Genomic DNA, 27329 nt, shown 5'->3' with positions numbered 1-27329 from the left:
GGATGGTACTGATGATCCTATGTACAGAGCAGCAAAAGAGACACAGACGTAAAGAACAGACTTTTGGACTCAGTGGGAGAAGGAGAGGATGGGATGATTTGAGAGAATAGCATTGAAACATATACATTACCATATGTCAATGCAGGTTTGACATATGAAGCAGGGCACCTAAAGCTGGTGCTCTGTGACAACCTGGAGGAGATAGGATGGGGAGAGAGAGAGGAGGGGAGTTCAGGATGGAGGAGACGCATGTATACCTATGGCCAATTCATATTGATGTATGACAAAAACCATGAAAAATATTGTAAAGTAATTATCCTCCAAGTAAAATTAATTAACTTTTTAAAAAAGAATTGGCCTCACTCTCTTGGAATGGCTTTTGGATTTTAGCATCTTTGATCATTCTGTTGCTTATTTATCTTCTAAGTCTAAATAAGGTCTGATGCTTTTGTAAAGATTAATACAGTGTCCTAAAGTTTCCACTTCTTACTTATAATCTTGATTTGCTGGCAGTGTTAATAAATTGATCCAGCAAGGGCTTTGTTTAGGATCTTGGCAGAAGCAGAGACCAGAGATGTTGTGTTAGTTTCAGCATTTATCTTCCTTTCCTTTCTTCTTTAAGGTAGTGTTATTTTTGAGATATGAAACATTTTTCCAGTTCTCCATATGTTGAAGAAAATCTTCCTTAGTTAACTTTTGATGTCAAGATGAAATTTATGTACAAAATTGGGGAAATACAGTCTTAGTGTATTTTTGGCTTTAAATATACCCAGATCTTGAAAGTGTCCTAGAATAGGCTATGATCTTTTTTTTTTAAGAAAAGCATGCTAAAAAGCCACAAAACAAAAATACACAGTTTTATACTATTTTTATTTCTGAAATGTATGATTTAGAATTAAACCTCTTAATGTGTACTGTGTTCCTCTTTTCAATAACTTATTTTTCTTTTAGGTAGAAGACTTACCAATTCTATGATCTTTACTGAAATATATCCTTTGTATCCCCCTGAATACAGTGTAATACAAACATGGAAATACTAACTACTCCATGCCTAGCTGTTAACTTACAGGACATTCTCTTCAAGGGGAAAGGCTTACTATTTTCATTTTCTGTGTCCCTGGTAATTTGTGCTTATTATTATATCATTATTGATATACTTTGATAAAGTATGACTGAGTTTATACATCATAGCCATCTGATTTAAATCACTAATTTGACTCTTTTTTTTTTTTGGTAGAAGAGAAGCTAAGCAATAAAGGAGCATGTGTTTAAAATCTTTTTCTGTGTCTGGGTTTAATCTCTTCTGGTCTTAGAGAAATAGCAAAATTTTTATATTATTTGTGCTCGGAACATATATTAAAGGTTTATTTGCCTTTTTCTTTCGTAGGATGAAGTGGCACACACTTTAACTGAAAGCAGAGTATTAAAGAACACTAGACATCCCTTTTTAACAGTAAGTGACCAGAGGAAAGATGTTATAATCATAAACTTAAGGGAGTTTTATTATAGCAATTAAGTATGAAAAATAACATTTTCAGTCACATTTATTTAGGTATGCCATTTTCTTTGATTTGCAAAGTTCTTGTATGTTCCTGGTCCCGATGAAATGTTTTAAGATTAAGAACAACAGATAGACTTTCAAAAGGAAGAAACATTTAAGAGTTAGGATTGTTTAGTAATTCCTACCTTTTCAAAGGTATCACCAGTTATATAGACTTTTTGTCACATTTTTTTAATAACTTTATAACCTATAAAAGTACCTGAAACAACTCTTTTGGTTTAGGTCATGTTATGCGACCTGTATGCAAAAAATGATACTGAAACTATGTTAGAAACCGAAATATAATGACTATTACTGTATTCCTAAGGCTTCCCTGAAGTAATTTGGAAGCCTTCCTTTTAAGGTTTCATAGGTTAAAACCTTGGGGACCAATATGGTTTCAAGCAGATGACATACTATATTGAGAAGTGCTTATAACAGTTACCAACTTCATTTTACTAATAATTATAATTTTAGTTTTTCCCGAAATAATGCCCATTGCTGATCTTAACAAAATGTGTTCTATATGTCTCATAAATTTTTATTTAAGTGTTCTTAAAGGAATAAATAGACTCTTAAGGAACATGAACAATTTATCAATCACACTTACTGTTTCTAAGTGTTCTATTTTTGATACTGTTGTAAAAATGTAGGATTATAATATAACATGTTTTCTTTTTCATTTCAAGTCCCTGAAATATTCCTTCCAAACAAAAGACCGTTTGTGTTTTGTGATGGAATATGTTAATGGGGGAGAGGTGAGTCAAGTATAACCAACACTTGCATTTGCATGGTAGTACTGTTGTTTTTCTAAATTATTTACAAGTTATAATGTAATAGTTCTCTACTTCTTGATAGAGATTTGATAGCTCTCTACTATTTTACTAACTGAGAGCTGAATAATTTTTAATGAAATATAATGATCATTTGTTTTTTTAACTAGCAATACTTTATGTATACGGAAGCATAATCAACTCTTTTCTAAATTTTTTAAATGTAATTTTTACTATAGATAGTGATTTTTAAAATCACGGTTTTTAATTTTGAAAACGAGACATATAGGGTTTATGATGCTTTACATAGTTCTTCTGCAAGTTTTTGTGAAACCTGTAAAAAATTATTTCACTCATTTTAAACTGGTTTAACAATAGGCCATAGGTACATTGAGGTTAAGTTTTCTCTTCTACATAGTAGTTAAGAGTAACCTTGACCGTGTTTAGATGATTTTTTAGTTTTGAACAGAAATTCAGTCATTTTAGTAGTATATTTCACCTTTTCCTTTATTCTTTATCCTTTTCCCTATTTTTCATCAAAATCAATACGAGGGGAAAATGTAGTTTACTGGAAATATTTCACATTGTGAGTATTCTGAAATTTAATTCTTAAATAAGGGCCTGTATCTCACAGACTTTAAAATAGTCTTATTACCTGAAAGAAAAGAAGGAAGGAGGGGGAAGGAAGAAGGGAGGAAAAGAGGGAGGGAGGAAGAGAGAAGGAGGAAAAGGAATAAATAAGGGGAGGAGGGAAAGAGAGGGAGAGAGGGAGGAAGGAAAGAGGGAAAGAGGTAAGGAAAGAAGAAGCAATTATCCTCTATAGCATGTTTTCTCCTATTGAATTATCTGACTTACAGGAATTAGTGCATTGCAAAAAATTCATTCATTCATTTGGTAAACACATTTTGAGTGCCTTGGCAGTGTGAGTTTATCAAAATGTGTTAAGAGTTTATAATTTATCTTATAACTATATTATAAATTAGAATATAATGAAAGACCTAAGTGTTAAAAAATTCATAAAAGAAAATTTGTTATGAATGGATCTAGTGTTTAGGTTAGGCTTAATGAAATTCCAGCAGGGGAGCTGATTTGAGAGGATATTTCAGGCAGAGAGGATGATGTGAGCAAAATCACTGGTAGGCAAGCACAGAGGAACAAGCTGAGTAGTTAGATTTTAGTAATCCAGGCATTCTGAACTGGACCCTTGTCAGTCAGATGTTGTCTGAGAAAATAAAAAGAAGGTGGGTGTCATAGAATTATATAGGATTGAATGTGGGTAGATAAGCGTTTGGTTGGGATCACGGAGAATTAATATGTGTAGTGAACTAATGAAGAGTGTGTTAAGAGTAAAATTATAAATTTTGTTTTAAAAAGCTTTTTCCTAAGGTTCCAAGAAATATGTATGTGGAAATACCACAGAGAATAAATGTGGGTCAGAATATGGATACAGATTTGGGAGCCATTCCCATAAAGGTTGTAATTTAAGTTATAGAGGTGAATATTTCCTATTTTATAGGAAATTAAATTGGTGAAGTCTCTATGTTAGTCTCTGTCAAAATTAAAAATGCAAATATTCTGGGACCCAGCAATTTCACTTCCAGGAGTCTACTTAAATATTCATGGAGTGAAATACTTTATATTCATTAAAAAGAATGATGTCACCCAATATGGGCTGAGACAATGCAATTTCTAAGATATGTTATGAAATAAGAAAAGCAAGATGCAGACAGAATATAAAGTATGTTACTATCATGTTAAAGTAAGACCGTATATGTGTGCATATATGTCTGTGTGTCCATTGACTGTCTCTGAATTATGTACTGGACATTAGTGCTTTCCTTCAGGAAGGCAAACTGAATCACTGGGGAAAAGATGGGAGGAAGTCTTATTTTTCACTTTATTCTTGGGCATCTTTTGTATTTTGTATCACAGGTGTATATTAAAGTTGAAGGAAGAAAGATAGGTAGGCAGATGGATGGATGACCAGTGGAGAGAATATTATATAGGGAAATGATAAACTGCAGGCAAAAAGTTGGAGAAGCACTCTTAAATTATAGAAATTCTCTTAGACAGTATCACGTGTTTGTATCGATCATAAAAATTAGTGCATTGCTTTATAATTATTTACGTATCTGTCCTTCCTGCTAGGTTCAAAGCTCCCTAAAGACTTACACACTGGTATAACCCTGACACCTAACACAATACCTGACACATAGGAGCAACTTGACACTTACTGGATGTTTTGAATGAGCAAGTAAGCGAATAGATGAAAAGTTTCCCTCCAGGGACGGGGATAAAATAAGTTAGCAAAAGTGGTAAACTAGAGGGGACATCCCTGGTGGCCCAGTGGTTAAGACTCTACCTTCCAATTCAGGGACACAGGTTCAGTTCCTTCCTGGGGAACTAAGATCCCACATACCATAGGGCAGTTAAACCCACATGCACCAACTGAGACTTGAAGCAGCTAAATAAATGAACAATAAAAAAGGTAAAATAGAAACTACTGAGAAGTAAGAAGAAAAATAGAAAGTAATGTGGTACATAGGTTCTTTAGAAAAAAATGCTGAAAATATAGTATCAGGAGAACCTCTTTGTGTATTTATAAAATATTTATTTGTTGAGAATGAGCAGAGTACCCTGGTAGATAAGTGGGGCGTACAGATCTGGATTAAGCATAACTCTTACTGTAAAAGAGTTTACGGTCTAGTGGGGAAGATAAGGTATAGAATTTATACTAAGTGTAAAAGTGATAATTATCTCTGGTATCAGAAGTATATAGATTAAGGACCATGGGGCTTCATAGGAAAGAAGGAAGAGTTTTAGATGGTGGGATGAAGGGAAGCTGCCTGGAAGCTTAGTAGAGGGAGCTAGTTGTCACTCGTACTTCTGTTCTAAACCTTGAGTACGTAGACAATTAATCAATTGGTGATTGTTAAAAAAATTTTTTCTTACACAGAAGCAGATTTTCAAGCTAGCCAGATGGTTTTCTTGCTCAATGAAATGCCTACACTATTTCTCTTGTTTGGCATTTCTGCTCCTTTTTCAGAACTTCTGTTTTAGGTATGTGCTATAGATAAAAACTAAATTATTTTGTGTATTGAAGCAGGTATACTTTTATATGGTAATGTAATTTTACATGCATGTATAGTAACTATAGAATTGCCATAAATATAAAAAATGGAAATATAATTATGTTTACATGATTTTTGTAAAAATGAAAGTTTTATATGTGTAGTCTCCCAGTTTTTTTATTCTTTTAGGTTGTCAAATATGCTTTTAAATGCATTTTATGCATTTTAAGTATACTTTAAAATGTGCTTTATAACCACATACAAAGTTATTTATTTAATTCTTGGAACTTGATGGGGTTATTTCAGTTCTTAAGTTTTTCTGAGAAGCAAATCTGTACTCAGTGTATGCTTATGGTGACTTATTTTATTTTGGTGAATTGTTAGTACTCACCCAAATGGGAGCATCCTCAAATCTCTTCTGTCCAGTGTTTGCTCTGAGATAGGCTTCTTTAGTGGACCCATTGAAATTAATTAGTAACTAGCTGAGTTTTCACTCAATTCATACTTATTATCTGATGATTTTCAATTAGCCATGTAGTATTCTTCTAGCCTATATTTTGGAATGTTTACTTATTTATTTTATGTTATTTTATTTAATGTTTATTTTAAAATGTAAGTACAGCAGCTGAGACATTTCTTATACTTTCTTCACATTTTTGTGAATGTTTGAACTTCTTTCAACCTAATAGATGGCACAAGAGTTTAGCATGCTTGTGGCTATGCTTGTTATTATTCCTATATTTGCCAGTATTGTTTAAAGTGCTACATAATCTTGGTGGGAATAGGTTATGAGAGAAATACGGGTTGTGAACAATCCTTATAGGCATGTCAGTACAGTGGAGTCACATCATAATTTATATGAATTCAAAGAAATAAGCTTAGCAACAGATAACGTAGATAGGAATGAAAGAGGGATGAGGGAGGGGAAGAAAAGAGAGTGGAAAGGAAACAGGGAAGAAGATAGTGATTCTGCCGTTCCTCTTGCTAAGCATATTCAGAGTAACCTCAAGATGAGAGAGAAATTGCTGTTCTTTTACTCCACATCAGTTTCTACTTGCCATCCTTGGAGTTTCATGGGATATAAATTCTAGTACTTAAAAATTTATAGTTTTTATAAAACATTGTCATTAAGTGGATTGTAAGTACGGATGGTCCTCCAGAGAAACTAGTATTTCAGTGCTAGAGGAAAAACTGTGCTGGCTTAACTATGTTGAGACAGCAAATTAGTCTTCAGTGTAATGCCTTCCTAAGGAATTTCCAGTTTTGGTTTACTTGATGGTTTATATGTTAAGTTCAGAACCCACTCCAGTATAATCCATTTGCCTATTAAATATTTAATGAGCAATTACAATGAGTTGGACACCAGAGGATGTAGAAATAAGGGAAATATGGTACTTTCCTTGAGAAGATGAGTATCTAATTGCAGACAAGAAAATATGCATATTCAGTGTCATTATTGCTATGAAAACACTGGTTGTTGTGGGATACAGAGAATATGGATTTGAGTCAATCCAAAAGGAAGAGAAAGGAAGGGGGAGAATGGCACGGTCAGAAACACTTCTTCAGGTAGTTGGCTGAACTTAATGGTGACTTAACGGTGACTGTAAGTTACATAAGTAAGGATGAGAGGGGGAGCATTCCTACACAGAGAAAATAGAATGTTTAGAATGCAGTGAAGCATCATGGAAGGATTTCTGTCTGAAATGTTTTAGAAGGAAGACTTTGGTAATGGTATGAGGCTTGTATTGGAAAAGATAAAACTGGATGCAGAGAAACGGCTTAGAAGCTACTGCAGATGGAAGGTTTAGGTAACCTGTTCAAAAAATGATAAGTTGTTAACTGAGGCAACGTTAGTGAGAAGAAATCAAATTCTAAATGCTGTTCAGCTATAGGATTTCTGGGATTTAATGACTGAAAGGAGAGAAGAGAAAACATCACACAGTTTCCTATTTGCTACTTGGAGAATTTGTGTGGGTACTGGGCTATTTGTAAAATCACGGAACAGTAAAAGGAATGATTTCTGAGTTGATCATCCTGTATGTGAGGTACCTCAAAGGAATCTGAAGGAGGTGGGAGAGTTAGGTCAGAGATACAAATAGAGTTCAGCAGCAATGCTGAAACCAAGGAAAGGAAGATGTCCAGTATGAGAATAGTGTGTGGTTCAAAAGATAAATAGCTAAGAATGGTGCCTGAAGATACCAACATTGGACACATTGGTGATAAGAGAAGCCTAAAGAGGATACTGGGTAGAAGCAGCCAGACAAGAGAAGCCTTAGAAGTTCAGTTCAGTTCAGTTCAGTTCAGTTGCTCAGTCGTGTCTGACTCTTTGTAACTCCATGGACTGGGACTGCAGCACGCCAGGCTTCCCTGTCCCTCACCAACTCCTGGAACTTACTCAAACTTAACGTCCATCAAGTTGGTGATGCCATCCAACCATCTCATCCTCTGTCGTCCCTTTCTCCTCCCATCTTCAATCTTTCCCAGCATCAGGGTCTTTTCCAGTGAGTCAGTTCTTTGCATCAGGTGGCCAAAGTATTGGAGTTTCAGCTTCAGCATCAGTCTTTCCAATGAATATTCAGGACTGATTTCCTTTAGGAGAGACTGGTTGGATCTCCCTTCAGTCCAAGGGACTCTCAAGAGTCTTCTCTAGCACCACAGTCCCTACAGTTTAAAAGCATTACAGTTTTGAACACCACAGTTCAAAAGCATCAATTCTTTGGCGCTCAGCTGTCTTTATATAAAGCCTTAGAAGTTAAGGGAAGTATATTGAGTGTAAGAGTAAAGATACACAACTGAAAGATAGCAATTGAATTCATTGCATTTGACATCTACTACTAGTTCCACTGGAGAAGGAATAGGCTACTCCAGTATTCTTGGGCTTCCCTTGTGGCTCAGCTGGTAAAGAATCTTCCTGCAATGCAGGAGTCCTGGGTTCAATGCCTGGGTTGGGAAGATCCCCTAGAGGAGGGAAAGGCTACTCACTTAAGTATTCTGGCCTAGAGAATTCCATGGACTGTATAGTTATGGGGTCGCAAAGAGTTTTACATGACTGAGTGACTTTCACTAGTTCCTAAGCAGAGTACCATGAATTCTTTTTTTTATGGCTTGATGAATGGTATATACCTTGACTATACAAGGGTTGGTTTGGAGCTCAGTAGAACAAGGTTATGATGGTTCAGTGCAACCTTTAGTAGACAGTAAATCAGCACATGGAGAACTGATTATAAAAGCATTCTAATAATGTGACCCATCACACTGCTGCTAACATATCCAAGCCACTCTCTTTTTGTAGCTTGTATGGGTGTGTATGCGCACTCAATCGTGTTTGACTCTCTGCAACCCCATGGACCATAGCCCACCAGGCTCCTCTGTCCATGGGCTTTTCCAGGCAAAATACTAGAGTGGGTTGCCATTTCCTTCTCCAGGGGATCTTCCTGACCCAGGGATCAAACCCACATCTCTTGCATCTCTTGCACTGCCAGATGGGTTCTTTACCAGCTGTAGCTTAGGTATTATCAAATTTGTATGAGAAGCAGAAAAATATTTTGGGGAGGGGGAGAGTAAACTGAAAACTGTTTAGTTTGATTTAGAATGTCTTTACTTAGGACTTTTTCCCAAAATCCTTACTCATGGCCTTATTTCTTTCAGGTCTGTAAAACAAACCTCTATAAATCCTTCTCCAGGCTAAAATCTCCTGGAGATTGATAAGAGATTGATTAGTGGGGAAAGGAAAATGATTACATAGGAATGCTAGTCATCTGATAAATTTTTCACATTCTTCTATATTCTTTATCTGGGTACAAATGAAGCTAACATTTTCAGTTGTTTACTATTTTTGTCCATATTTTAGCCCATTGTACACTCTATAGTAAGCCCTTTGATAAAAGTCGTTTTATTTTTTGCATGACTTATAGTTTCATGCCAATCTTGAGAGTCTCACATACTTATTTTAGATTCTCATTATCTTGCTGGCGTTTTGTCTTCAATGATCTCATTTTAAATTCACATGAGACAGAAGTGCCGGCAGTCAGCATTCTAGATCTACTTACTAATTTATGGAGGTGTGATTTGGGTGACTTTTAAATTAAAAGTATCATTTCATATTCATAGTGATTTTTAAAATTTTACTAACTTTACAGATGTACTAATATCTTTCTTGTCAGGAGTCTGACAAGTAACTTCTTTGCTAACCATTGTAGTTATTAGTATATTACATAGGTTTTATCAGAGTTCTATTGTTTTCACCCAGAGCTTTTCTAAAAAGTGTCAAGCCAAGAAGGATGCATTATAATATTCACATTAGTACATAAAGTTCAAGGCAAAATACATTTGGGAATGTTTTACTGTGTAATTTTATATTTCAAGGCTGCTATGCTGTGCTTAGCTGCTCAGTCGTGTCTCACTCTTTGTGACCCCGTGAACTGTAGCCCACCAGGCTCCTCTGTCCATGAAACTCTCCAGGCAAGAATACTGGAGTGGGTTGCCATGGCCTCCTCCAGGGGATCTTCCCAACCCAGGGATCAAACACAGGTCTCCCACATTGTAGGCTGATTCTTTACATTCTGAGCCACCAGGGAAGCCCATATTTCAGTGCTAAATCCCCCAAGTTCATTAAACCAATATATCTCTGCTTGTGAAGTAATAATCCAAAGACTCGTCTAGCCTCAATGTCTAAGTTGCCTACTTTTATATCTAGAACATCAGATGAAGTGGCTGAAGCTGCAGGAGCTGACCGGGCATTTATCTGTTTTCACAATTTTTCTCCTTGTGGTTATGGCACAGGATGGCAATTTCAGTGTAGTCACAGTTTACGCACAAAGTTTGAATTACCCCAGAGTGAATATTTCAAGAGAATGAAAACAGAAGGCACAATATGTGTTTAAACTGGAAACTTTGAAGGAGAAAAAAAAAAGACAGTGTAGCAAAATAATATTTAAAACTATAACATCAAAACACAGTATATAGTCATTTGTGTTCTGTATCTTACATTTAACATAATAGTTTAAAAATTCATAAATATTGTTGCATATATCAGAAGTTTATTCTTTTTATGGTCTTATGTGGATATATTATAATGTATTTATATAATCTTTAGTAGATATTTGATTTTCTTGCAGTTTGGGGCTATTATGAAAAAATTTCTTGTGAATATTCCAGTACAAATCTTTGTGTGGATGTGTAGTTTCAGTTGCCTTGGGTAAATATCTAGGAATACAATTTCTGTGTCATTTGGTATGTTCAACCTCATAAGAAACTGCCAAATTGTACCGTTTTGCATTTCTAGGATATTATTTAACATCATTGCCACACTTGGTTTGGTTAGTCTTTCTTATTTACCTCTTCTTTTGTATGTGTAATGGCATCTTACAGTTTTAATTTGAATTTCCTGAATTATTAATGGTATTAAACATGCTTTCCTGTGCTGATTTGCCATGTTGTGTCTTCTTTATTGAAATATCTGTTAAAATTTTTGGTCCATGTTTTGATTGGGTGGGTTGTTTTCTTAATATTGAGTAGTCAGACTTCTTTATACTGTTTGCAAGTACTTTATCATATATATGTTTTGCAAATAGTTTTCTCCCAGTCTGTGTTCTGCCATTTCATTTTTTAAGTGGGGAATTTTTTCCATGTGTTTACTTTTGCTTAAATCCATTTTTTAGAAGTCATATTGTTCATATGTAATTTATGTTCAGTAAAATTTACCACTTTTAAGTGGACAAAGTAGTGAGTTTTGACAAATGTGTTGTTTACCAATACCACAATCATGATACAGAACAGGTCTGTCATTGCAACAAGTCTTTCATACTCCTCTACAGTTTCTGCCATCACCTCCTATCCTTCTAACCACTGATGTGCTTTCTTACTTCCAAGTATGTTTTGAAGCACAAAACTTTTAAATTAGATGGAATACAGTTTATCAGTGTTTTTCTTTTGTGGTTTACAGATATGGGATTTAATTTAAATCATCTTTTCCTAACCCAACTTTGTTAAGATTTACTCCTATGTTTCTTCTAGAAATGTTAGTAGTTTTTAGAATTATATTTAGTCTATAATCCATTTCAAGTTAATTTTTGTTTATGGTATTAAAGAATCAAGGTTCATTTTTTTTGCAATTGGATATTTAATTGAAAAAATATTTGTTGAAAATAGAACTGCGTTAAGGTAGTATGTGATTTTAAGTCTATGTTAAACAGGAACAGATTTTGAGGGGCAAAATATAACCTTGTAGTTCCTCCAGTAAATAAGCTTGTATCTGATTAGGATGGATGATTTCATACTTATAAACAGATAAGTACAGATTTTTTTTGTCCTCTTAAAGTTAAGAGTATATGAACATTCTGGACAGTTTTGCAAAGTCCAATAAAATTACATATAAACAAATCAGACACAGTTTCATTCAGTAGCATGATGATTTGAAATACTTAAGCATGAAGTGATTTCTCATGACTTGACCCCCAGATATTTGTTACAGTTTTATTCCTAAGCTCAAAATTTAAAGTACTAACTTTCTGCCCTTTAAAAAAAAATTGGGGCTGTTGACTTCTAGTTTTTCTCTCATGGTTAAAATTCATTTAAAACAATTTAGTGAGTGTAGAAATTCTTTTTACTTGTAGCAGTATCTTGCCTGCCTCATATTTTTCCTTTTTACTTTTAGCAGTATATTTTACTTTTTACTTGTTGTGATATCTTGCCTGCCTCATATTTTTCCTGATTAACTTTTTCATAATTCTCAATAAAGAGGAAAAAGAGAAAAGACTCTTGGTATGTTGTTATTACATATTGGCAAGAACTTTAGGTAAGTCTACAATAAACCTTGGTTTAGGGATAGAGTAAACAAAAAAGTGGGCTTCCGTGGTGGCCCAATGGTAAAGAACCTTCCTACCAACACAAGAGTCATGGGTTTGATCCCTGGGTTGGGAAGATCCCCTGGAGAAGGAAATGGCAACCCACTCCAGTATTCTTGCCTGGGAAATCTCATGGACTGAGAAGCCTGGCGGACTACAGTTCATGGGGTCGCAAAGAGTCTGACAAGGCTTAGCGACTAAAACAACAACAAAAATTTTTTGAAAAGTATTTGTTGGAAAAACTATTTTTCTCTCATTGAATTACCCTGACGCCTCTGATCTATGTCCATCAATCCGTATGCTTTATCTCACTGTCTTTAGTACTTTTGCTTTAGAGTATTGAAATGAGACAGTTTTGAGTCTTCCAATTTTACTCGTCTTTTTAAAAATTATCTTGGCAACTCTATTTGCTTAACATTTTATATTAGTTGTAGGAGTGTTGATTTCTACATGAAGGTCTACTAGACTTTAATTAATATTGTAAAATCTGTTGATCAATTTGGGGAGAATGACATGTTAACGGTATTGTCTTCTGATCCATGAACATGGTATATCTTTCCAATTATTTAGATCTTCTTTAATTTTTCATCGATATTATGTAGTTTTTAGTGAACAGGACCTGAACATTTTTTGTTATATTTATCCTGATTTATCTTTTGTGTTTTCTTATACTATAAATGATTTGTTTGAAGTCTCAAAAATGAGTTGTTTGTTGCATTTAGAAATACAGTTGATATTTACTCATTAGCCTTGAATCCTGCATCCTTTCTCAAAGTTTATTTGCTTTTTCATAAATATGTTGAGATTCTCTTTGTGAATGATCAAGTCATATGGAAACAAAGACAGTTTTACTTCCTCTTTTTTCAACCTCAATAGGTTTTCTCTCTTTTTCTTGTCTTATTAAGCTAAGACCTTCAGAACAGTGTTAAATAGGAAGGTAAGAGCAATCATCTTTACCTTATACCAGATCTTAAGGCAAATGCATTTATACCCTCACTGTTAAGACTTTATTAAAGTATTTTGAATACTTTAACAAGTTGAATAAGTTCCTTTTTATTCCTATTTTCCTGAGGTTTTTTTTTTTTTTTAATGATAGAATGTAAAAGATTATTTTTCTGTATCTGTTGGGATGATCATGTGGTTTTTCTTCTGTATTCTGGTAATATCTTGAATTTCATTTTTTTGTTTTTTAATGTTAACATTAAACATTGCATTTTTGAGGACTTGAAGTAACTTAGCTGGAAATCTTTAACCAAATAACTATTTCAAAGTCCAGCCATCTGACCTTAGATCACTTTTAGTTCTCTTGTAGCATCCTAAGGGCTTAATTTATATTTTAAGAAATGTAATATTGAACTATTTATTAAAATGACATTTTTATATTTTTGTCTATATTGCTATCTTTTCTGAAAGAAACTCTTCAAGCACTAAATATAAATTTACATTAAATTTTCTATGCCAAATGCATAGAAACTATGGAGTTTAGCTCGTGAAAAGAATAGACATGATCTAGAAAACAAATGTATTACCTATTAAATGTAGGTCTACTTTTATTTGATCCTATAACAGTACATGTTCAAATGTTTTATTGTATAACTAACACCATTCCAGTTGCGAGTGTAGTATTTACTATAGACTGAATCTTTCCCTCCCAAACTCAGAAGTGAAAACCTAATCCTCATTGTGACAGCACTTGAAACAAAGTCTTTGGACTGATTAGGTCATGAAGGTGGAACCCTCATGAATGGAATTAGTGCTCTTGTAAAGGACAACTCAGGGCTACCCTGATAGCTCAGCTGGTAAAGAATCCGCCTGCAATGCAGGAGACCCCTGTTTGATGCCTGGGTCGGGAAGATCTGCTGGAGAAGGGATAGGCTACCCACTCCAGTCTTCTTGGGCTTTACTTGTGGCTCAGCTAGTAAAGAATCTGCCTGCAATGCAGGAAACCTGGGTTCGATCCCTGGGTTGGGAAGATCCCCTGGAGAAGGGAAAGGCTACCCACTCCAGTATTCTGGCCTGAAGAATTCCATGGACTATACGTCCATGGGGTTGCAAAGAGTTGGATACAACTGAGCAACTTTCACTTTCACTTTCATAAAGGACAGCTCAGAGAGTTCAGTTGCTCCTTCCCCCATCTGAGGACACAGTGAAAAGACAGCTGTCTGTGAACCAGGAAATAGACACTCAGTCTGCCATTGCATTGACCTTATATTTCTCAGCCTCCAGAATTATGAGAAATAAACTTGTGTGGCCCGGTATTCTGGCCTGGAGAATTCCATGGACTGTATAGTCCATGGGGTTTCAAAGAGTCAGACATATTGAGCGACTTTCACTTTCACTTTACAATCCACCCAGTCTGTGTTAATCTGTTATGGCAGCCCAAATGCACTAGGACAGTATTGTTGATGAGTTGTCCTGTGTGTGAGCTTGACACATTCTTTTCATCTGAGGTTTTTTTGTAAACTCAAGGGATGTGTTAATCAGCATTATTGCATAGACTGCCACGTCTTGTTGCTTAATTAATTAGTTGTCTTTAGAGTATTCAGGTTCTGAGCTCATCAATATTATGATAATGAATGTAATCATTGAAATTATTAACTTGTATTGAACATATTTTGTTATTTTCTCTATTAACCAACATTTTGCCATTACAAAAGAATGACTAAAGTTTGTATATACAGATAATATTTGTGAGAAAAATATAGTTTGGTTTAAAGTCAGATTGCATTGATAATTCTCAGGATATTGTTTAAGTTCAGATTTTTTTTTTTTTTTGAAAGTTTGTTGCATAGTTTTCAAAAAACAGTAATTTGTTTTTAAGATAGGCATTCTGGGTTTGTAATGAAATCTTGACTTGTTTATTTAAATCATTAAAACAGTCTATTTGCATTACTGTATTCTCACAGCATTATTAAGCAAAAACACAACAAAAAAACATGTAGTCATTGCTAAAGAAAGTCAAACTTCTGAAGATATGCTCCTTGCTTGAGGAGCAAACAATTCGTTGTTTTTTTTTTTTTTTAACAAAAACAAGATTATTTAGTTGTGGTCTTTTTAATGTTTCTAATAAAAAACACTTTACCTTTAAAACTTCAAGCCTTATTTTTCTTACAAATAACTCTTTGGAAAGGATTTTTGAATTTAACTTTATTCTCTGCAGTATATTTATTAAGCATATAATGTGCCCACATACTAGGCTTGTTGCTGAGGATGCAAAACTGCAGAGTACTTGTATAGTCTTCCTTTTTGTCCTGAGCTTCTGCCAACAAAAAATTGTCAAAAGCCTAAATTGCTAAAAGAATCAATAGTATTTTAATTGAAATCTTTATATAATTTTCCCCATTATGAAAGTAACAGTAGTGCATATTCATTGTAGAAAAGTCAGAAAGTTATTTCAATTCAGTTGATAAAATGTTTTATTCATTTATTTATTGCTGTTTACTGACTGCATGCTACAAGCTAGTCAGTGTGCTATGTAATTAGTAAATGGCATGAAGAAGACATATAGTGTCACATTTAAGGAAATCATAGACTGTACCTTGCCTTTTCATTGTTTCAGTGATATTTTTGAGCAACAGGAGTTTTAAATTTTGAAATCTAGTTTATCAGTTTGTCTTTTTTTTAAAAAATATTGTTTAAGAAATCTTTGTCTTTCCTGGATCACAAATATGTTCTCCTGTATTTCCTTGTATAACTTTTATAGTTGTACCTACCACATTTAGTTTTATGATCTGTTTTATTTTTATATATACTGTAAGCTAAGAATTGAGGTTCTTTTTTTTTTTTTTTTATCTCCTGTGGATATCTGGTTATTCCAGCATCTATTGTTGAAAAGTCCCTTTGAATGACCTTGACACCTTTGTCAAAAATCAGTTTGACACATGTGTGTGGCCTTTCCTCTAACATTAATACTGCTGCACTACAGAGGCAGTGTGTTCAAGGACTCCACTGGGTGCCACATTTCTTAAGAAGTTTTTCCATTTTGCCTGGTGAAAACAAAAAGCATTTTTAGCTCTATGAGCTGTGATTTTTTTTCACCTGATTCTTTCCAATGGCTCTTTCAATTTTCCTTATATACATGTGCTGATTAGTAAGACTCAAGTTAATTCATTGCAGGTCCCTGGAGTTCTCCTTTCTGTGGTTCTCTGTCTCATGAATTATAGCTACTTTGGTCTCCCCAGTTTCTGAACTCGATTCATAACTCAAGGACCCCACAAGTTCTTTTTGATTTTCCCTCCCTGTGTTGCATTCTGTAGGGTCTCTTGAACAACCATTAATTGTTGCCTTTTTCTTGTTTCTCTTTTCTTTGGGGTCAGTGTACCTTGAAGTGTAATACTTAATGTATGGATATCCTTGTTTTATTTCTTTTATATGTTTTCCCAATTGTTGAAGAAGGGAGTATAAATCTGTTATCTGTTACTCAGTCATGGTCAAAACAAAGTCTCTAACCTTTATACTTTATAGATATTTCCACTGGATGCAGCATTTTAGGATATGGGATTTTTTTTTCTTTTAGCAATTTGAACATGTTTTTCCATTGTTCTTCTGCTTATATAGTTTCTGAGGAGAAGTCTCCTATTTGCTGTGTGTGTTGTTTTTATCCCCTTCAGAATTTTTTAAAGATTTTTCTGTTTATCACTAATTTTTCAGTAATTTTACTGTGATCTGACTGGTTATGTTGGTTATGTTCTTAGTACTGATGCATGATTGTGAGTTTTCATCTCATTGGGTTTCATTGGAATACTTAGTCTGTGCATTTATCTTTTTTTCCTAGTTTAGAAAAATTCAGGCTTTCTTTTGCAGATGTCCTCCTCTCTCTTTCAGGATCTGGTGTTATTCACATGTTAGACTTCTTGATACTATCCAACAGGTCACTGAGATTTTTTTTTTTTTCTAGGTACAGTTCATATAGTTTTCTTCTGCTGTAATTTCATGTTCATTGGTCTTTTCTCTTGCAGTGTCTAATCTGTTGTTTATCCCATCTAATAAAATTTTTATTCAGGTATTACATGTTTCATCTTTAAAAATCCTATTTATTTCTATTTCCCATTATCTTTTGTTTATGTTCATATGCTTCCTTAAAGTTACTGTATGTTAATTCCATCATCTCTTGTTATTTTTTAAAGTCTATGTCTAATAACTGATTTTTTTGTTGGTGATGCATCATATTTTCCTGCATCTTCTCATGTCTAGTAACTGTTGATTGGATACTAGTTACTTTGAATTTTATGTTAAGTGTTTAGATTGTGTTGTCTTCCTTCAAAGAGTATTATATCTTATTCTGGAGAGTAGTTTTTTACAAATCTGATATTCTACAGTCTTGTTTGTTAGCTTTGTTAATGTAGGTTTAGCTATTACTCTGACTTTTTTGAAATATTGACTGAATGCCTCTGTGTTCAATAATGGCAACTCTAATGACTGACTAGAAATGCAATGTCTCTCAGGTCTGGGAATTATTTGGCATACAGATCTCTACCCCTCTGCTTATTCTTGTACGTGCGTAACTTGGTATCAGATGCAGACAACTGTGTAAATTGTATAGCTTCTTCCTCACTGGTGTTCTGTCCTACTAATGCTACCCACCTCGCCCATCTCACCCACCTCAGAATCTGATGTTTATCTGTGTTATGCTTGGTGTGTTCTTTACTGTGTAACATTCTAGAAAATGCCTCCAGACAGAAAGCAGGCGATTTTAGGACTCACCTCTTTTGTTTTCACGGGGATCATAGTCTTGCACTGCCTGTTGTCCACTATCTGAAAAGAGTTCTGTTGTATATTTTTTCTCAATTTTCATTTATTCCTTCTAATATTTGTGTTTAGTTACTTGGGGCAAAAGGGTAAGTCTAGTCCCATGAACTTTTTATTTTTGTTTTCTGCTTTTCTTAGTTTCATATTTTGTATTTAGCTGTCAGTTACATCTAAAATTTATTTTGTTGTGGTGTTAGATAAAAAAAACCTAATTTAAAAAATGTTCAACATGATTGAAAGTCTGTTTTCACATTTTTGTCATATATAGTGTGCAACGGAGAAGGCAATGGCACCCCACTCCAGTACTCTTGCCTGGAAAATCCCATGGACGGAGGAGCCTGGTAGGCTACAGTCCGTGGGGTCGCTAAGAGTCGGACACGACTGAGCGACTTCACTTTCACTTTTCACTCTCATGCATTGGAGAAGGAAATGGCAACCCACTCCAGTATTCTTGCCTGGAGAATCCCAGGGACGGGGGAGCCTGGTGAGCTGCCGTCTATGGGGTCACACAGAGTCGGACACGACTGAAGCGACTTAGCATAGCATAGCATAGTGTGCAAGAATATCCTTGTGTAGGAGATTTCTACATTGCCTTTTTTTTTTTAAAGGAAATTTTAAAAATTACTTTGATATTTATTGCCAGTTGTGCTACAAAGGGTTTATGTTTACATTCTAGCTACCAGTGTGTATCTCTTCACACTTTGACTGATAAAGATGTTTCTCGAAGTGTTAAATTGTTTATTTATGTTTTATCTCTACTTCATTGATTATTATAAGGTGGTATATTTTCACATACTATAATAATTTGTATTCCTCTTATGTTGTCTTTGCCCTTTCTCTTTTTTCCCCTTATGTTTTAGTGTTGTTTAATATGATTTCTCTATATATTATGCATATACACTGTAATGTTTGTTGTAAATATTCTGTTTACATTTTTGCTATCTCATGTAGTTAATTCTACCAGTTCCTCCTCTTATGATTCTGTTTCCTCTTGCATCCTGAGATCAGGAAACTATTGGTTCATATTCTCTGTTTTATAAATTACATGAAATTAATTTTGTTATGATGTGAAGTGAAAATCAAATTTTACTTTTCTCCAAAGTTAAGTGAATATTGTGGCACCATTTATTAAATGGTCATTTTTCCCATATACTTTATCATATATAATTATCAACTTCACCATATTTTAACTTTTTATAAAGTAACCTATTCTGGCTGCCTGATATCATTGATATTTCTTTTTTTCCCCAAACCTTAACCTTTTATCTATATTGCGGTATAGCCCATTAACAATGTTGTGATAGTTTCAGGTGAACAGCAGAGGGACTCAGCCATACATATTCATGTACCCATTCTCCCCCAAACCCTACTTGCATCCAGTCTGGCACATAACTTTGAGCAGAGTTCCATGTGCTATACAATAGGTCCCTGTTGGTTATGCATTTTAAATATAGAAGTGTGTACCTGACCTTCCCAAAGTCCCTAACTATCCCTTCCCCCTGGCAATCAAGTTCATTTTCTAAGTCTGTGAGTCTTTCTGTTCTGTAAGTAAATTCATTTGTATCATTTCCTTTTAGATTCCACATATATGGGGTGTCATACAGTATTTGTTCTTCACTGACTGACTGACTTCACTTAGTATGACCCTCTCTAGGTCTAGCCATGTTGCCGCAAATGGCATTATTTCATTCTTTTTAGTGGCTGAGCTGTGTTCCATTTTGTATACGTACCACATCTTCTTTATCCACTCCTCTGTCGGTGGACGTTCAGGTTGCTTCTGTGTCTTGGCTGTTGTCAACAGTGCCGTGGTGAACGCTGGGGTGCATGTATTCTTTCGGATCATGTTTTTCTCCAGGTACATGCCTATTCCATATGAATTGTAGCTGTATAGCATTTGTCATTTCTAAAGGCACAAGTTTTCTTGAAAGCATTTATGTATTGAGACAAAATCTGTTTCAGTAATACCTTGGCTCATCTCATTCATTTTTTCTAAAGGAGTCATGTACCATTTCTAGTTTATATTCTCTTCTTGGCCCACCGAAGTGTGACATCCTTTCCCTGAAAGATAACAGATGACCCAATTCCTTTGTCTGGTAAATGTTAATTTTCTTGGTGAAACTTTTGTATCCTTTATTCTTCAAGTATCATATATTTTTTTCTTTTGTATTTCTTTTAGGACTCTATCTTAGTATCCTATTCTGCCTCGTTTCCCTGTCCTTATCCCTGTGGTGATACCCTAAAATTCTGACCTTAACTCTGTTTCAGTTTCTACTAAATTTCTGGGCTATATCTTGCTTCCTATCAGACTGTCATCACCAATTCAATGGACATGAACTTGGGCAAACTCTAGGAGATGCTGAGAAACAGGGAGGCCTGGCATGCTGCAGTCCATGGGGTCGCAAAGAGTTGGACATGACTTGGCGACTGAACGACAATTTTGCTTCCTTGATGTTAACAGTATCCTGACTCATATTTATCTCTATACCATTTGGTCCCATAGTACTGAACTGTGCTATAGTTCTTATTTACATGTCAACATGTCAAGATAAAATCCATTGCTCCTCTGTTCCCAACCCTATTCTTGTCCTTTACACTGCCGGCAACAATGCAACACACTGCTGGAAACCTCGAAACTCTTTCTGCCTTTGCCCAAATGGTGCGTGCTAATTCCCCCTGGGATATTGACTCTCTTGAAATGTCTGTTACTACTGCTCTAGTTAAGGTTCCTCAGAAGCTCTTACCAGCTCAAAGGTAACTTATACTACCAAAGATACTTACTCACTTCTTAAAGTGTGCAATTTTAAAATTATGCATTTTTAATATAATTATACATGTCTGGTTTTTCTAACCAAACAGTTACATCCTTTCAGATTGATACAGTTTCCTCCATTGTGTCTGCAGCTTTTTACAACAATTGTACTGAATTGGTGTTTAGTAACTTTTGTTGCACTTTATGAATTGTTTACCTGACTACTCTAGTCTCAGTTTGTTTGTTTTTTTTCTTTTTAAAGTATTTATTTATTTGTTTGGCTGTGCTGGGTCTTAATTGCAGTGTTTGGGTTTTAAGTTGTGACGTGTGGAATCTAGTTCCCTGACCAGAGAATGAACTCTGGCTCCCTGCATTGGGAGTGCACAGCCTTAGCCACTGAACCACCAGGAAAGTCCCTCAGATTTTAAATTGATTCTCTCCTTGCTGCCAGAGTTGTCTGTTTAAAATTATGCTAATTTTTGACCCAAATGTCTTTGACACTCTTTGTCTACAGAATTAATCTCTAAACCATATCATGGAAGTCCAGGTCCTAAACAGTCTGACCTCATCTTTTTTTTTTCCCTTAAGTTCTGTCATTGTCATGAATGGGTGTCTTTGTTCTTCAGCTCTGTGCACTCCCTGCATGTTGTTTCTTTGCCATTACTGTTTTTTTCTTTAGAATTAATTCCTTCTATATGCATTTATTAATTACCTACTATGTGCACTCACTATACTAGTTTGTGGTCAGAACATTAAGATGGGTATAACTTGCATGGCACCCTTTTGTATGCTTCCCTTATATTCTCCATTTGTGAAAAATCCCATCCTTCAAAATATAAGTGAGATACCTCATTGTCCATGAAGTCTCCTCAGATCATTCCAGTAGAGATTAATCATCCTTTGCCTCCAAAGCATTTTGAATATCAGAATTACAAAATTTCTCATAGCACTCTCATTTGTTATCTATACATCTATACATTATGTCTTAATCACCATTGTATGCCCTCTTTTTCTCTTCCCAGTGACCTTAAAGTAATTAATACTCATTAAATGGAAAGCTGGTTCAAAGCCAAGGTAGAAACTTAGAAGGAATATTCAGGGAAAATCAGGAGAGTTGCAGTACCAAACCTAAGGAATGTTTATAAGAAGAAGGGGATAATAAATGATATTCTAAGCTCCAGAACAAAAGGTTATTGGTTATGTTAACAAGTTCAGTTCAGTCGCTCAGCAGTGTCCTCCCTTTGCGACCCCATGGACTGCAGCAGGCCAGGCTTCCCTGTCTATCACCAACTCCTGGAGCTTACTCAAACTCATGTCCATCGCATCGGCGATGCCATCCAACCATCTCGTCCTCTGTCATCCCCTTCTCCTCCCTCCTTCAATCTTTCTTATCATCAGGGTCTTTTCCAGTAAGTCAATTCTTCGCATCAGGTGGCCAAAGTATTGGAGTTTCAGCTTCAGCATCAGTCCTTCCAACGAATATTCAGGACTGATTTCCTTTAGGATGGAGTGGTTGGATCTCCTTGCAGTCCAAGGGACTCTCAAGAGTCTTCTCCAACACCACAGTTGAAAAGCATCAATTCTTCAGCACTCAGCTTTCTTTGTGGTCCAACTCTCACATCCATACATGACTACTGGAAAATAGTAAGGTCCATTAAGTAGCAAGGATGGACATCTGAGGACAGCAGATTGAGAAATAAATAGGATTCTTCTCCTTAAGTAGCTTTTTTTTAGCTGATATTTTTACAGAAATTGGCTAGGAGACAAATTGAAGATTTATGATTCTAAATAAAGATCTAGAAGCCTGCATATATTATGTTGATTTAGGTAGGATCTATATATTTTGTATAGAAAATGAGTGTGTACTAGGCTTGACATTATATGAAGAAAGTTTAGAAACCTAACCACGATTTTAATCTCAGAAGACTACCATAAATCACCATAGAGATCACAGGGGTTTCTTCATCAAAATTAGTCATATTTTGGATTAAAGGATGACAGAAATTACTTTGCCCTAGAAGGATTTCAGAATGGTTTTACTGATGATCCATGCTTCTTTCGGAGAAGGCAATGGCAACCCACTCCAGTACTCTTGCCTGGAAAATCCCATGGACGGAGGAGCCTAGTAGGCTGCAGTCCATGGGGTCGCAAAGAGTCGGACAGGACTGAGCAACTTCACTTTCACTTTTCACTTTCACGCATTGGAGAAGGAAATGGCAACCCACTCCAGTGTTCTTGCCTGGAGAATCCCAGGGACGGCGGAGCCTGGTGGGCTGCCGTCTATGGGGTTGCACAGAGTCGGACACGACTGAAGTGACTTAGCAGCATGCTTCTTTCTACTTCCTGTCTTTGTTTGCATAGTAGTGTATTAATAGCGTGAAGTGAAAAGTGCAAGTGTTAGTAGCTCAGTCATGTCTGACTCTTTGTGACCCCATGGACTGTAGCCTGCCAGGCTCCTCTTTCCATGGAATTCTCCAGGCTAGAGTACTGGAGTGGGTAGCCATTCCCTTCTCCAGGGGATCTTCCCGACCCAGGGATCAAATCTGGGTCTTCCGCATTGCAGGCAGATTCATTATCATCTGAGCCACCAGGGAAACCCCATTAATGGCATGTATTTGCCTATATAAGATGAATCAATTTTGAAGTATATCCCTTATATGCATACCCTTATAAACATACCAATTATACATTGGTATGATTTTGGGCATAGTATATTTGGTCATTTATAAGACACATTGAATAATTTCTTCAATCAGAAGGCCTTTTATATTTGGTGATGTGTTATAGTTTTAATTCACATCATTTTTTTTATTTCTTGGTCTTAACATAAAATGTTAGTGAAGTTACAATCAGCAGCATCTTAGATTTGATGAAATATGACAGTATAATAGAGAACATTAAAGTTTAGAGACTGTCCGCCAAATATTTTAGTTTTACTGTAATTAATGTTGAATGAGTCTTTTTTGGCAATAGTTACATGATATTATTAACTCCCTCTCTTTATTTGGAGAATGGGTTATGCATTAATTTTTATCTTAGTGATAGACTCGTAAGTGGAGTTGGAAGTGGGAAAGGGGAGAGTGAAGTCGCTCAGTCGTGTCCGACTCGTTGCAACCCCATGGACTGTAGCCTACCAGGATCCTCCGTCCATGGGATTTTCCAGGCAAGAGTACTGGAGTGGGTTGCCATTTCCTTCTCCGGGAAAAGGGAAAAAGGAAAACAGAATCTATAAGGAACCTACTTTCTGTTACCTAAATTATAATTTGGTGCATGAGAAAAAAATCTTGGTTAACCATAATTCTTATAAATTTGTAGAAGCAGTTTGTAGAAGTAATCCCTGTGAAGTTATAGTTCATTTCTGATCTTGCAATCAAGGATACACTGACTGGTTCATCACTTTTAATCAGACATGTATTAAGTACCTACTGTGATACGGGCAATGTACTCAGCACTGCAAACACTGGTTGTTCATGACGGATTTCTTAATACAGTGAAACAGTACAACAAAAAGGTCAGTAATCAATTCATAGTGCATGGAACCAGCTCCTTTCTCATATACACAGTTGAACTGAGAAATGAGACAGGCAGTTTCTTAAACAAACAGCTTGTCGAAATGGAGAGCTGGATGCTTGACCACAATGAGCACTCAGTAAATACTTGTTGACTGATGAGTGGAAGTATCTTTTTAGGTGATTGACAGGAAATGGATGGGCTTATCGTTTTAAGTGATTACATGTGAAAAGATTGGTGTCATAGGTAATTATTATTGAAATAGGAAGAATTATTAAGGGAATAATGGAGCTTCTCAGTGCATTTTGGGCATTACTAAAATAAATTGAAAATGTAAAGTCTCACAGCTTCTCATTGTAGAAAGCATTGATTTAAACTTTGAAATCATTCTTAGAGATATCATGATGAATCAAGAGGTGTAGAATTTAACAAGTTCATATAAATAAAGTTCCACAAACCTGCAGTCCTTTCTTTGAAATCAAGTGTGAATCAGATAATTAAGTAGAAATGTTGCATCTCTGCTTATGTTCATTTATTTTAATAAAGTCTCAGTACCTAATCCTTGAAAGAGTTGAAGCAACAGTGTATGGAGGAGGAGATGTAATCTGATGATGCATACTTTTTCCTCTGGTAACTGAAGGTTAAATGGGTAGCAAACAGAATGCCTTAAACAAGATTGGTATATTGATTAAAGCGCTGATTTAACAGCTCTCAGTCTCCCCTTGGAAACCTGGAAAAGATAAGCCAGCTGCTGTCTAAGAGTGCTCAGTGTCCACTGAGAGTACACTATCTATCATCACAATATGGTGATGAGAGGTGTTTTATGTTTGTGTTAATTTCCCCCACTAAATCAGTAATTATTACAGTCCTGTCCCTGCTGTTTACCCTGCAGCTGTTTTTCCATTTGTCGAGAGAGCGAGTGTTCTCTGAGGACCGCACACGTTTCTATGGTGCAGAAATTGTCTCTGCCTTGGACTATCTACATTCCGGAAAGATTGTGTACCGTGATCTCAAGGTAAAAAAGAAAAGTAATCAGAGTTTGTTTCTGCAGAGACTATGGGAACAAACACAAAGTAATTACAAAGTTACACAGTTTGAAGAAAAGAAGATCTAGTTGGGGGAAAAAACAACAACAACACTGTTTAAGAATGTGGTTCACTGTATCTGACAGGAAATTTCATTCACTGGTAAATGTGTAGTTCTTTTTATGTCCAAGTTTTTGACATGCAAAGTAAGTTCTGTTCGACTGCTCTGATCAAAATGATCTACCAGTAATAGTTCCACTCTTCTGTTAGTGTAATGAGTAATGTTAAACATCTGATTCAATGTCTAGTCACTTTGCAAGTGACATTTTAAAATCAATTTCATTATTATATTCTAGCATCCTGTGATGTATTATGAAGAAACTTTTATAGTAGATAAGATTATTTAGGGGAAGGAAAATATTTGATTTTTACTTTAAATTTTTAGTGGGCTTAAAGAGCTGAATCACTTTAATATAGCCTTTTATCAATTTCTTTAGTTTCCATTTTAAGAAGCACTGTGTTTGTTTTATCAGTAATAATGACTTTATGTCTCTTTAGTTTCTTTCTGACATGACCCTCAGAATAGCTCAGGAACTAGCAAACTTTTCTGTGAAGGCCAGATAGTAAATATTTTAGGCATTGCTACTCTTACAGTATCTTTTGCAACTCCTCAGTGCTACTGTTGTAGGATGAAAGCAGCCAAGGACAGTATGTAAATAAGCGTGGCTGGCGGTGTTCCAGTAAAACTTTAATTACAGAAACAGACAGTAGACAAGATTTCGCCCCCAGGCCATATTTTGCTGCCCCATGGAGTAGCTCATAAAAGGTAGTAGTAATTCTCATGACACTGTTTTCATCTGGATTGGCCACGTTAAGGAAATTTGTACCCTGACACACTGAACAGATTCTAAATGTGACCATCTTACTTTCTTAAAAACTAAATCATATGATATCTTGGCCTGTTAAAGTCTGACACAGAATTGCTTTATTTATCAAGTATGAGTTCATTTAAAGTACAATTCTACTAGTAGAAATAGAAGTTATATTAGTCTTTTATGAAATGCTGTTTGTGTGAAATGAGGTATGTGTGTTAGTTGCTCAGTCGCATCCAGCTCTTTGTGACCCCATGGACTGTAGTCTGCCAGGCTCCTCTGTTCATGGAATTCTCCAGGCAAGAATACTGGAGTGTGTAGCCATTCCCTTCTCCAGGGGATCTTCTCAACCCAGGGATCGAACCTGGGTCTCCCACGTTGCAGGCAGATTCTTTTACCATCTGAACCACCACGGAATGAGGTATATATCTACATATTACAGCACATGAGAGAAGTCACAGTTACCCCTCACTCCCATTCACTTGTTTTCAAACACCTGTGATTCTTAAATTACCTAATTACTTAACCAATTGTCTAAGTTATTTCAAGATGCTGCTATCATGTACCCTCTGTATTATGAATAATCCCTAAGAAGTAACAATCTCAAAAAATACTGCTTTACATGATGACAGTGAAATGTAGTGTGTATGTCTGTATAAAAGCATTAAAGTTTTTATATTATTTTCTCATTTTATTTCTTAACGTAATTTATGAAACAAGCTATGAAATTGTATTTTTAGAAAAAATTATTATACTGTATCTATATCAGAGTTGATCAACTGAGTGCCAGAACAGATCAGAGATGGATATAAATCAACAGTATGATTGTCTTTAGCCTGCAGCTTTTATAGCCAGGAGTATCAGAATTCAGCATCCCTGTATCTGATGTCTGCATGGCCAAATAATCCTATAATGTTTAACTGTCTTGAATCCGAATTTTTTTTTTTTTTTTTGAATCCGAATTTTTAAAAAAGAATTTAATTATCTGGTATGACAAAACTTATGTTATATGTCATTTCCATATTTACTTAGAAGTAGTTAGGTCTTTTCTACCTGATCTTCCCCCTCCCCCACACTTTATATTTTATGAATCCAATTTATGGGGATAAGGGAGAGGACTTCCTGGATTTAAGAAAAGGAGAACAACTTTGAAGTACTTAGTAATATATACAAAATGCTTAAAGCTTAAAGAATTA

At 35.4% G+C, this 27329-nt stretch overlaps 1 protein-coding gene across 19 annotated transcripts in view; it reads left to right on the top strand.

The window, feature by feature from the left end:
* AKT3 (AKT serine/threonine kinase 3) overlaps window positions 1-27329 on the top strand; it is a 290227-nt gene that overhangs the window by 199964 nt on the left and 62934 nt on the right. For 14 of the 19 annotated variants that reach the window (XR_014053623.1, XR_014053624.1, XR_014053625.1 and 11 more), the window contains 3 exons: window positions 1388-1453; window positions 2230-2298; window positions 25129-25251. Coding sequence is in view for 16 of the 19 variants with exons in the window: in XM_081490258.1 (XP_081346384.1) it covers window positions 1388-1453; window positions 2230-2298; window positions 25129-25251 (258 nt within the window). In the remaining 3 variants the exon portion in view is untranslated. The remainder of the gene's footprint in view (window positions 1-1387; window positions 1454-2229; window positions 2299-25128; window positions 25252-27329) is intronic. The other 5 variants (XM_081490262.1, XM_081490261.1, XM_081490260.1 and 2 more) reach the window with 1 other exon arrangement.

This window comes from Giraffa tippelskirchi, chromosome 5, assembly GCF_054371585.1.
Source record: "Giraffa tippelskirchi isolate mGirTip1 chromosome 5, T2T-mGirTip1v1.2.pri, whole genome shotgun sequence".
NCBI lineage: Eukaryota > Metazoa > Chordata > Mammalia > Artiodactyla > Giraffidae > Giraffa > Giraffa tippelskirchi.
Note: the sequence above shows the minus strand (reverse complement) of the source record. Positions and strands in the feature narration are given on the sequence as shown.